This window comes from Biomphalaria glabrata, chromosome 10 (genome assembly GCF_947242115.1).
Source record: "Biomphalaria glabrata chromosome 10, xgBioGlab47.1, whole genome shotgun sequence".
In the NCBI taxonomy this organism is placed as follows: Eukaryota; Metazoa; Mollusca; class Gastropoda; family Planorbidae; genus Biomphalaria; species Biomphalaria glabrata.
This window is the reverse complement of record NC_074720.1, coordinates 2,644,332-2,656,942: the sequence shown is the minus strand read 5'-3', so window position 1 is coordinate 2,656,942 and position 12,611 is coordinate 2,644,332. Positions and strand designations below refer to the sequence as shown.

The 12,611-nt window shown below is 37.8% G+C and overlaps 1 protein-coding gene across 5 annotated transcripts in view; it reads right to left on the bottom strand.

Moving 5' to 3' along the window:
* The window catches only part of LOC129928678 (FMRFamide-related neuropeptides-like), a 59,333-nt gene that overhangs the window by 29,926 nt on the left and 16,796 nt on the right, over window positions 1-12,611 (bottom strand). For 4 of the 5 annotated variants that reach the window (XM_056044022.1, XM_056044025.1, XM_056044024.1 and 1 more), the window contains exon 2: window positions 478-604. In XM_056044022.1, coding sequence (XP_055899997.1) covers window positions 478-583 — 106 coding nt within the window. In that variant the 5' untranslated portion in view covers window positions 584-604. Of the gene's footprint in view, window positions 1-477; window positions 605-10,635; window positions 10,792-12,611 lie in introns of all 5 variants that reach the window. The other variant, XM_056044023.1, reaches the window with a different exon arrangement.

The window sequence follows — 12,611 nt, the reverse complement described above, 5'->3', positions numbered from 1 at the left end:
TGATTATTCAAACCATTGTATCGTTAGAGATCGAATCAGTAAAGGATCTCACATAGATCACCAAAAGCCCCAAAATAATCGAATCCCACTACAGAATCTCATTCATTTCTTTAAAACTTAGTCGTGAAAAATGTATCTAATAAATATGCATTCTGTTATATACCAAGTTGGAAACAGAAAACATGTTAATATAATACAAACCAATTTCAGTCGTTAGTGTGTAACATAGTAATCATATAAATGTTAAGCAATTTAAGTTTACAAGAGTAGAGTAACCAGGAGAAAAAATTGGACAACATAAAAATGACCAATCTTTAATTAGACTAATTCCATTTACACGTGTGAAAATGTAATTAGATATCTCGGATATTGACCTTGACCCTTAATCACTTCTTTCCTTTTTCAGAGTTAGACGAATGATCAACTTTATATAAGCTCAACTAGTCATTAGCTCAACTTTACATTAGCTCAACTCACCGCCACAAAGGTCTTGGTCATCACAGATAACAGTTTGCGCTACAGCAATGGTCAGCCATTTGATGGTCAAGCAGGCCAAAATGGCCGTATGGCTCCAGGTTCTCATCAGTTAAGATTTGTATATGTTCTGTGAAATGAAAATAAGATAGGGTAGGATAAGATAAGATGTCTTAATTTAACTAGGTTAATAGAAAATTAGTTACAACACATTTTTAGCGTTAGTGTTAAAGCTTTACTAAGGCCAAAGTAGAATAGGCGTCCCCTGTATGGGACCACTAATTTAAGAAAACATAAAGAGACTAGAACAAACACAAAACAGAGCAGCATGGTTTATAACACTATATATTCTTACTTCTCTCGAGCAACGTCATTAGTAAAATCACTAAATTTAACTCTTTCTCTCCTAATCGACGATATCATCGTTGATTTCGACCTCATTGAATTAAATTAATGTTTAATTTTTTAAACTTGACTTTGTTTTCTATTAAAAGAGCATTCATTTCCCTTTAATTCTATACCAAATACAACATTTTCTGATAACAAACAACATGGCTATTGAAGCCCAATCATAACAGGGGTAGTGAAATATTAATGAGCCAAATGAAGAATTCCTTCCAAAACGTGGAAAAATAATTACGGAAAGAAAGAGTTAATGACAGTCCTGGACAAAAGACTAAAAAAGTATAGTAGCAGTAGTACTAAAACACCGAAACAATTACAGAATACAAAAATTAATAAATACATAAAGATAAAGGGAAAGATTCTTATTCCATGGGCTAAGACAAATTCTTCTAAGTGATACTTCTTCCCTAGTACTATTCGTGCATTGAACGGGTTGCCTGAATCAGCCAGGAAAAGCAATAACCTTTTTTCGTGTACGTCTCCCTCCTCTTGCCCCCCTCCCCCCCAGTTAGAGGTTCTGATGGAGCGCCAGAAGTTTCCCAAGCAAGTTTGCCTAATAATACATTTCTGTATCCCGAGTTCAAGAGACGGGTCCACTTGCGACTGCAATTTACGGACTTGCTCAAACCAAAAAAAAAGCCAGCGTCTAATACAAAAGGGATCAAAAGGGGCGGTACTCGTAGTGAAAGAAGCACCAGATTATCTCTATTTTAAAACACACACATAGGTATAGTAGTATATTCCTACACTGCCTACTCAAACAAAGTCAGCTATCAAGTCCAAGGAACTAGAATTCTCGATGAAACCTGCATGTACAAACTATTTCTAAAAATAGCAAGGGAAAAATCCCATATCACAGGCACGGCACGGTGATAACGACTTATAAACTACCAACAACGATATCTGTGTCTGTAAGAATCGCTCAGACACTTACGTTACATAACTCGCCTACGTCTTCAAGGGAATGAATCTAGCAGACGACCCAGATCGGTCAATAGATACCCTCCCTTTAAAAAAAAAATAATTGCGTATAAGTGGCTGGTATTCATGCTAATGAAACCAGAGTTTGCCAAAAAATGAGACTAAAATTATATTTATTCATGTTTATTCATAAAGTAAAAAGTAAAAATATCCAACAATATCGTCTACATTTTCTTGAGTGAAGCACGAGATAATGAAATGTAAAGCTGGGAAGAGGAAAAAAAGAACACACAGAAGTCGGATATCGGGTTCAAAAAACAAGGCCGAGTTTAGTACGAAATAAAACACATTCAATGTACTATTCAAGAGAAAGGGAAATATATTATTGTTGTCAATTAATTTGGATTTGTGGTAATCGCTTTGCACTATTTTCCAGTTTTAAAATAGCTGGCACTTATATGAATTCCGAAAATTGGATAATTTCGACAGCGAGGTTTCAGTCTAGAAAAAGATCTTGTACATACAGTTTTATGATTTAGTGGCAAATAATATTTGCATCTATTTTTTTTTTTTACAGTTCCTCTATTCAGTTGCACATTCATAGGCTAAACCTGGAAACAAATGGTAACAGGACACGGTTTCCGAAAATGTCTCTAACGATTTAGGCGCACCGTCTTTTAAGTCAAGAACAACAGGCCCGGGCATGCTACCCTGCCTCATAGTGGCGCTTGAGTGGAAACGATCGTAGTTGGAAAAGATTAGGCTAAAGGGTAGCAAAACAAGACTCCCGTGGGGGTGCCTAAGGGAGTGCGAGAGCATCCTCATTGCACTGCGCGAGTTGTAAAAAAGCTCCCACAACCTTGTCACAACCCAGGCGCTGTTCCTCAAGGGGCCGTTACATAAATGGCTTGTCCCGCACAGTTAGCAGGGTATAGAAAAGGAAAATGGCGGGGGTCTTAGTGTACGCGGTCTCTTGCCGCGAGTCTGACCCACCCGCCAGACAGATTCAGGCCGGTGAGAGGGAGCTCTTGTTCACTTTTGCTGGCCTAGATTTCCAAGAGCCGAAGGCTCAACTCTGCCTGACAGTTTAAGAAGAACATCAGGCCAATCATTAAAACTTGATAAATTCATTTAGATATATATATTCCCTTAACCGGGATTTTACTTTCTTTGGCGGTGGAGGAATGGGTCGGGAAAAAACTGTACTATAAGCTGTATAAAGGAGGACTTGTCTTTTTTTTTAAAGTATTTTAAAAATATTCTACTTGAGGAATGCAGTAGTTCCCGTGAGTACGCAGCCCCAGCTTTGACCTACATATTTGCCACATCCAGAGCAACCATAATCCTTATCCGCGTTGGTCGATTACGATTTTCTTTTCGCCGTGTGCATCTGTCTTCGGCAGCGGATTTTGTTTTGATCTCAAATATAAATCCCGCGGCCTTTGTGAGTGACCTCCAGCTGTCCCTTGCTTGTTTATAGCGTTACGCTATTTAGCCTACTTAGCGTGACGTGGTACGATATATATATATATATAGTCTACCCTTACGGCTCAGGGACCCCCATATGACATTCGCCCAGGGCCCCGCGCACTGCTAAGGCCGCCTCTCTCTAGTAGTTTCTCTCTTCTCCAAACCAGACATGGCTGCATCAATATTGAACTTGAATCTTATTCCAATAATGATGTCTAACTATTTTTTTTTATTTTTTTTTAGGAAACCTCAGAATTTGCGCTATTCAATTTTATCTTTATCATTATAGGAATCAGTGGGCCCTAACCCTAACCCTTTTTTTTTTTGCCTCTTTTTTTTGGCCCTCTTGCCTCTTTGGTGGGCTTTTTTTAAAATTTGTATTTTAAGTTCTCATTATTCACAAGTATTAAATCATAAACAATTGAAAAGTGATTAACCTAAAACTATAATAATAGTAATAGAAATATTATTTAATAGGAAAGACATACTACATAACTATTGAGACAACTCTAGACATGAAAATGATAGAAATGCAAGCTTGTTTAAAACTAAATTCATATTATTAGAATATGACATTGTCGATCATTGGAGGTATAAAAAGATTCCTATTATCTGAGGCAGACTGGTATCAAGAATAGGTTCATAGATATTTGTATAAAATGTTTTAAAAAAATAGTTCCAGGCGTAGAGTTATAAAATGCGCTATGAAGCTGAGAGATGTCACGTCAGAAATCGTCTACGCTTGAGGCCAAAGGCACGCCTATGATAACGGCTACTCTCAATAAAATCCCAAATACAGAACAGGTCATTCTTGGGGACCTCAATGCACGCGTTGGACCCGACATCCCTTTGTAGGACATCTGTACTGGACGATTTGGTGTTGTAATAGATGAAAAATGGACAAAGAATGCTTTCGCCCACTACACTGTCTCTGAGTTACTAATACTTGGTTCAAGACTATACCGCAGCACAGAGTATCATGGTCGTGTAATGTACTAGTTTAGAGAGTAGGTTAGTTTTGTTAGATTAATATAGTGTGTACAGTTTTAGCGACGGTAAAAGTAATGACGTAGTCAGACAGACTTAATGACGTAGTAGACTTAGGCGGACAAGAGACCAACATGGCGTTAATCTAGAAGTAGGCTGTTTTGAATAGTAGTTGAATAGTAATTAGATATAGTGACGTTTTAGGAAGACTGGACGGATTTCCCAGTGGTTAATAAAGTATTATTTTAAAGAACAGAATGTTATCAACTATATTCAGCTTGTAATGTTCTGTGGCTAATGTTAAGTAATAATTGATACAAAGTCGAAGTCAGATTAGATTAGCCCACAACAGTAGTATAGTTCCCTATTTCATACCTTATGATCTATTGGGCAGAAGATGTTTCTATGGCCCACGGTTGACGATGGTGTCACGTGGCCAGCACAACGACTGACCACCTTTACCTCAGCCCCAACAAATGTCAGGTACCTATTAGAGCTGGGTAAAGCCAGGGGTACCCTAAAGTTTCTGAAATTAAAAGTCCCAGTCTTCAGCAGGATTCCAAACAGTGACCAGCAGCCACCGCGCTTGTTTACTGTGATTTTTAGTTATTTCTGCTTAATAGGGAAACAACATTTTCTTTGTATTATTTTTTGTTCCCAGTTTTGGCTTTAATCTTATCTGCATTCTCTCTGTACTTTCTTCTTCTTGAAACTGTCAGGTTTTTTTGGAACACTAGGCCAGCAATAGTGAACATGAGCTAACTCTCACCGCCTGAAAGAGAACAGTGTAGCCTACATTGTTTTGTCTGGCGGGGGGGGGGTCAGATGCCGCGTACACCGGGACCCCCACCATATTTTTTTTCTATACCAGGCTAACCGTGCAGAACACGCCATTTATGTAACGGCCCCTTGAGGAACAGCGCCTGGATTGTGACAAGGTTGTGGGAGCTCTTATACAACTCCGCACAGTGCAATGAGGATGCTCTCGCGTTCCCCTTAGGCACCCCCAAGGGAGTCTTGTTTTGCTACCCTTTAGCCTAATCTTTTCCTACTACGATCGTTTCCACCCAGAGACACCACTATGAGGCAGGATAGCATGCCCGGATGTACTTTCTTTGTTATCATTATCAGCGTGTCTTGTAGTTTCTTGTTTACAATGGAAAGAAAAATAAACAATAGACTGTTCAGACTTTGTTTTTGGTGGGAATTTTTTTGTCTTCAAATTATTTCCTTTTTTTTTTTCGAATTAGCCATAGATCTGTATTTTTTAAATATTTTTTTTTACGAAGCTTATATTAACTCTGTTAATCAAGATCAAGTTTAAACATTGAAGAATTATTTATAGTCAAAGACAATACTTCCATCGATAAAAAAAATTAACCAATTAGTTAATTAATTACTACTAATTTTTTACTATTAACTAAGAAAATTCTTCAGTATTTATTTATTCCCTTTGGCCAATTGTAAGCCTATATATTAATTTAGTCACACCCATTCTCAAATCAAGTTGAAACTTTAAGCAATTATACTTAACAAGACATGATTCAATTTTTTTTTTAAATAACAAATTAGTCAATTAATTATTGGTAATTAATTATCTTGTTTGATATTGAAAAAGGAAAACCAATTCTCCATTATGAAGTTATTATTATTAAATCTTCCCATTATAAAAAAAATTTAATAACCATTTTTTTTTACATTTTTGTTTTTGTAAGGCTTACTTGCCCTACTGCTGTATTACGTAACCACAACACTCCTGAATCAAACATTAAAGAAACCTTTAGACATGCGCAGAGAATTTGTCTATTACTGATACACATTCCGGGGCCTCTCCTTGTCAGAAAACAATAATTTAAAAACGTCTTTCCCTGAAAATAAAATCGTAGATGCCCATCAGGCCATTGATGTGTTGATGTAGCTCTGTCCCATGGTTTTCAAATTAACTTATTTCATTTCATATTTTTTCTACGCCGAAGACATGATGAGTGATTTACGCCAATGGAAAATATTCCCCCCCCCCTCCTCAAACATTTCATTTTGACTTGACGCGGCACATGCTGTACAATCGCTTGGCAATGATTATCTGGCCACATAAATTAATGCTAATGAAGACGTCTTGCGAGGGAGTTTTTTTTTTGAATTGGTTTCATCTGCCAGGAAGGCTTTTATTTTTTTTTTTTTTCTCTGCCTTGCGATGGGAGAGGAAAGTCAAAAAGATTTGACGAAAATGACAACGCAGATTGACAATCGTCTTGTGTCTCTCATCCGTTGTCATTTGTTTTGATTCGAATTGCATTGTCTATTTATAGGGTGGGACTCTAATTTAAAGAGTTAGTTTACAGACATTTCAGCGGCCCCCGTTTGGGAAAACCATTGTTGTTTTTAAGGCTGTCTGTCTGTCTGTCACAATTTTAAAGTAAAAAGACGAAAAGAACTTAGTGGTATCGAGAATTCGACTTCACACATTTTTTTGTACCGCTCTTATTCAGAGACAGTAAAGGCGGACAGTTAAGGCACTATAGCTCTACTCACTATACGCCAGTCTTCCTACGTGTAAAAGTAGATGTTTTCCTTCAGTCGCTAGACGACCTGCTCAAAGAAATTAATAATAGATTGGGTATTAGCCAGTGGCGTCACTAGCAAGGGTGTCACCAGGTGCGGCCCGCACCCCCCTTAGTGACGCCACTGGTATTAGCTATGGCCGGAGCGATGTTGCAGTTCTCCCCCCTCCACGCAGCATCTATCCAAAATAATTTCAAGTGCCGATACACTTGGGGATTAATGGCTTCTCTAGCACTGTGTACTGCAAGCAAGGGTTACCGGCTTCTGATATACCTCGGGATTGACTCCCAAAGCTTTTTTTCCGTGTTTGGGTATAGCTGAAAGACAGAGAGCTTGGAATATAGTTTATTTCTACAGGGCGGGTAGCCAAGGCCTAGGAATCCCTCCGGCCCAAAGTTTACTGGTTTGGGAGCCATTTACTGGCAGCTTCCCCTTCTCCTGCCAGTGAAACAGTTCCCCGGACCCAATATCTGAGCCACACGTCAATGCCAAGATCTGACTGGTTATGAGGTGGTCTAAAAGCAGAGAGTTGTCTCTGAAAGCAGACGTTGACCTACTTCTTCAGTCCCAGAAATTTTAAACAATAGGGAGATAATTTGATCTCTGGATCGAAACGTAAGTTACAGAATTTCCTTCGATGAAAGCATTCCAGGGCTTGAAGGTAACGATTTAAGGCGCTGGATGTGGCCCGCAGGCCGTAGTTTAGAGCGACACTGATTAACACACTTGTTAGACAAGACTTCTCATCCGTATTTGTCCTGTGTACACGTCACATCTTCAAACTCTGTACGTATCCATGTAAACATTGTTAAGGAAGTGACGTCACACCAAGACCAAGCAGGGTTGGTTGCTAAGTCAACATTCTTAAGGAATATCTTTGTCTATCGAAAAAAATATTTTTTTTTATAAAGCTAAAATTAACTCACTTCGTCTGTCTGACTGTCTGTTTGTCTGTCTAGTACAGATATTATACACGTTATTTAAAGCCATCTTCCATTCTCGGATCACTTTGAAACATTGCGCAACTATTCTACTGTAGGACACTTTAAAAAAAACAACAACAATTAATTAATTTATTAGTTGTTATTATTTGATTTTGTTTTATTTAGAAAAGGAAAATTAAATCTTACGGTATTGAGAGATATAGCTTATAATGTGCAGTTCTTTCTATCATATAAACTTTTTTTTTTTTTTTGATATTTTTTTATTTCGCTTGTTTAAGTCTATATATGGTACTTTCATGAAAAATATGGCTTGAATAGAAAAAAAAATTGTGTGGTATTAAAGATTCTTGTTCATAGATTAACAGCATTTAAAAAAAACTACTTTATTTTTGTATTTAAAAGCTAGTAAAGTGCCGCCCTGATCTTTGACCCCATATCTATTTTCCATTTGAATTAAACTGCACCTAAAAATGATCAAATTTCACACAAAAATCTCATTCTGGCCCACAAGCCCCTTTGGTGGTCAGTGTCCACTATAACTACTCATCAATATTCTATTGAGTTTGAATTATTTCCTAGACTCGCCAAGTCTCACCGGGTGTCGCTGGGAAAGGACTCATGGGCAAACAATTAACTGCATTAAGAGGGCGAGTCATTAAAGTCATGGTAACTTCTGGAAATGAAATGTTCGTTTTCGGACAGTCGAAGTCCATTTGTTTAGATTACATTGGTTCAATTTGTAACCAGAATATGCAAACTTCTTTTACCTGATTCATTTCAATTAAACAAGACAATATTATCATATTACATTCGCATTTGTATTTGGTCCTTTGACTGAATAAACAAAAAATAAGTTCAGTTTGTTATTGACTGAACTGATAATAATATGGCTTCCTGGTCGTGCGATATGCTCGCTGGATTGTCGTTCGTACTTCTCGATGGTCCCGAGTTCATACCCTGCCCGCTGTCATCTCCCGTCGTCCTGCAGAAGGTTTGGACAAGGAAGTAAATTATCTTCAACTCTGAAGGAACATCCGAAACATGTCGAACAAACAACGGCGTGTGTCTCAAAAAGCCTCTGTCAACCAGTCCAACTCCTGGCCTTCATAATGGCTCACATAATAGATCCAGCGGAACTGCTATCACTAACAGTAAAAGGGCGCCTAAGTGGCTGTAAACTTGTAAGCCTTGGGTAGGAGGGGCTCGTCAGCCATCGCTGGCTAGCGACCTAGGAGAAGGAAAACTCAGAATTTAAACCTCTTCTGCCTTGCATTTATACCCAAACATGGGAAAAGTCTTTGAGAGTCAAACCTGAGGGCAAATAAGGAGCCGGTGACCCTAGGGCAGTTTGCAGCAAACAGAACCTGCGACGCCACTGAAAAAGTTTTTTTGGACACATCAATTGTGTAAATAGAGTGGAAGTACTGCAAGGACGACATCATTTCAACTTAATGCCCAGGCATTCATCTCATTTCAAAGAGATTATCCATAGTCGCCTCATGACTGAAAGAGGCTGTACAGTAAAGTTCCCCTTTCAGATCTCACGATCTATAGGACAGATGATTGTAAAGGTCATCTGTTCCTGTGGCCCACAGTTAACGAGGGGTGTCATGTGGCCAGCGCAATGAACAACCGCCTTTACTTTTCCCCAACTAGTGTCAGGTACCCCCTTTCAGCTGGATAGAATCGGAGGCGCCAAAGATCCCGAAAAATAATCCCAGTTTACACCATGATTTGAACCCAGGACCCCCGCGCTTCTGCACAAGGCTGTAGAGAGGGTAAAATACCTTAATTCATAGATACATGGTTTTCAAACTTTTATTTGGTCGGGTAATTAAATCATGACTAACAATAAATCCTTAATTTTCGCCCGGGTTCTTTGTAAAATATATATATATATATATTATAATGACTGTGACAAAAGCGATAATAAGAGTCGTTACTTTTTTTTTTTTTTTTTAGTCAAGAAGAGTTAGTCCCTTTTAATACACTCCTTAGGTCTCCGTTGAATGTATTCAATGGCCACTTTCTCTTGAGTCTTTGAGCTGACCACTGTGTATTATTTTGAACTGAATCTTTGTAATCTATATATATATAATCCTTTTGTTGTTGTGCTCTGACTGTGTTACTGAAGAGGAGTGTGCCACTGTTATGGGAATGTGTTTTTCACTAACAAGCTAAATAGACTTTATGTATTTGTTGTTAATAAGTTGGTTTATGTAAATATTATATGTCTACTTAGTCTCTTATCCTCTCCTGTATGTGTTTTTTTTTCTATCAAGACCAGAATTGGGTTGTATAGTATGTAGATAGCAAATAGAAAACTATGCAGCTTCCACCCCCACCACCATTCCCTAATCGCCCTGCATTAGGTTTGGCTTGGACGTAATTGTATTTTTTTTTTATCTTTGTGCAAAAAAAAAAAATTATTCCAGTTTGGTTTTACCCTAAGACAATGGCATCTTTAGATTCGGAATCCACTATAGACATCTAGAACATTTTTATTCTGGTTTCGCTTTTCTGATGGATGGACCGTCTGGAGCAAAAACTATTTTCTTTTTAATCTCTAGGGGGAAAAAGACTGAAAATGACGTCATCAATTTTTGTTTTTCACCGCAACTCTACGCACTACGTTTTAACTTTCCAAATCTTTTTTTTTTCTGAACAGAGAAGGTGGGGGGGGGGGGGGGAGTTTGGATGGTTGTTGGTTTAGGATGGCAACACGTGACCCTCGTGAATAAGAGGGCCGCAGAGAACACGAGAACATTAATTCAAGATTTATTCATAATTTTTTAAAATAATTGTAGCTTCTATTTTTAGCGTTCCGGTCGTGTCTATTTAATAATAATAATAATTAACAATAATACTTTACTTTATAGAGCGAGGTTATCAAACAAAATGTAGGCTCGTGGCGCTGCCAGTGCATCTACAACAAAGAATCGTCCTTTATCCTTCCTGAGCTGATTACTCCATATGTTTCTCAGAGAACCTCCATGGACTCAACGCCTATAGTCGTGTACCGTAATAACTGTCAAGTAATATAAAGAGTCAATGTCAAGGTCAAGGGTCAACGTAGTTTCAGTTTTATCAACAAAACAAAAGAACGCTTAGTATCACATTTCGTCATTTTTGGAAATTGTGTCATCAAATTTATCTTCGGAAAATACCAAGACTTAGTAATCACCCAATTCTGTCAGTGTATCTAGAACAAAGAAATGCCCTTGTGGATTAGTGAGTTGATAACTCCATATGTTCCTCAGAAAACCTTGCGCTCCATGGACTCAAAGCCTCTAGTGGTGTCACGTTTCCTTGTACCTTAGTGAACTGATCCCTTGCCATATGTCATACGTTTGACTTGACCAGCACGACCACCAACCGCCTTTGCTTTTACCCAACTAATGCAACATACCGTTTTGAGATGTGTAGACTCAGAGGCGCCCGAAAATCCCAGATTCGAACCCTGGACGGTTTGGAAGTCAAGCCTTTTACCACTCAGCCACCGTGCCCCCGAAAGATTCCATAAAGAGGCTAAAATTCCTTAATTTATAGGATTGCGGTTTTTAAGCTCTTATTTGGACTCAACTCTTCCATTCGTGTCACGTTCCTTTCTGAAAGGTTACAATTTGCGAACATTTTCAGCGCATACACCTGCCTCACATTTTAAACTATATAGCACACTTTAATATCACCGAGTCACGTGGTATCCTTCGTATTTCTCAATCACTTAACAAAATTTTAGTCTATTTAATTTTAGATTTTTTGTTCAAAGCTACTTCACTTATGAAGAATGTACTTTCAGCTTGTAAAAGCATCAGGATGTAAAATCATCCGGATGTAAAATCATCCGGATGTTAAATCATCAAGTTGTTAAATCATCAGGATGTAAAATCTTCAGGATGTAAAATCATTAGGATGTAAGCGTATAATTTCATTGAAAACAAACTAATAATTAGTCTATTACACGATAACTAATTGCTACAGGACATATCCAATTAAATAACTCATCAGGAAACGTTTGACTAACTTCCGGACGAACAATATAATTAAAAGTGTTTCCTTAATACGAACATTTTTGTTTAAAAGTATTTAAAGTTTTTAAGTTGTTAAATAAAAATAAAATAAAAAATCAATCTTTGTCTCCATCGCGTAGTGTAAGTATGTGTTTAGATTTTTTTTTATATTTTTGTTCATCTTTGGAATTGAGAGATTGCGGAAGAAAATGAGAAAAGAAATAGAACAACGAAAGTAAAAAGGGGCGATAAGAAGGAGAGACGCAGAGTGAGAGAAGGAAGAAAGAAGGACGAACGCGTGGCAGCTAATTTGATCATAAACTCTGACCAGTAACATAAGCCAGGCGTCGGCTTGTAACAGAAACTGAATTATCACGCAAATATTACACCTTAGGCCGTGGATTACCGCCCTCGTCTTGGCCAATGTCGACTTGATTTCTGCTCTAGAAAAAATGGCGGGAATGGGGAAAAAGGGGACGCAGACGTGAAGATGGCGAAGGATGTGGAGACGCTGACATGATCAAGGTAGACAAATCTACAAGAAATGCTATTTTCTGTAGTTGTGTCTTCTTCCAAAACGATTGCTACTTAACGCCAAAATGTTCATTTCATGGGTGCTATTTATGAACAATAATGTTCATTACGTTGCCGAGTGTGTGGTTATGTTGCAGTGATTGTCAACAAAGAAAATAAATTTAACAAAATAGATATTGGAATAAAAGCAGTAACTAGAATATTGCATTGTAAATCACTTTTATAATTATTGGGAAAAAAAACGCCAAATTTTACAAAGTGCACGACTACTGAAGTAACTGTCAACAACAACATTAAATTTATC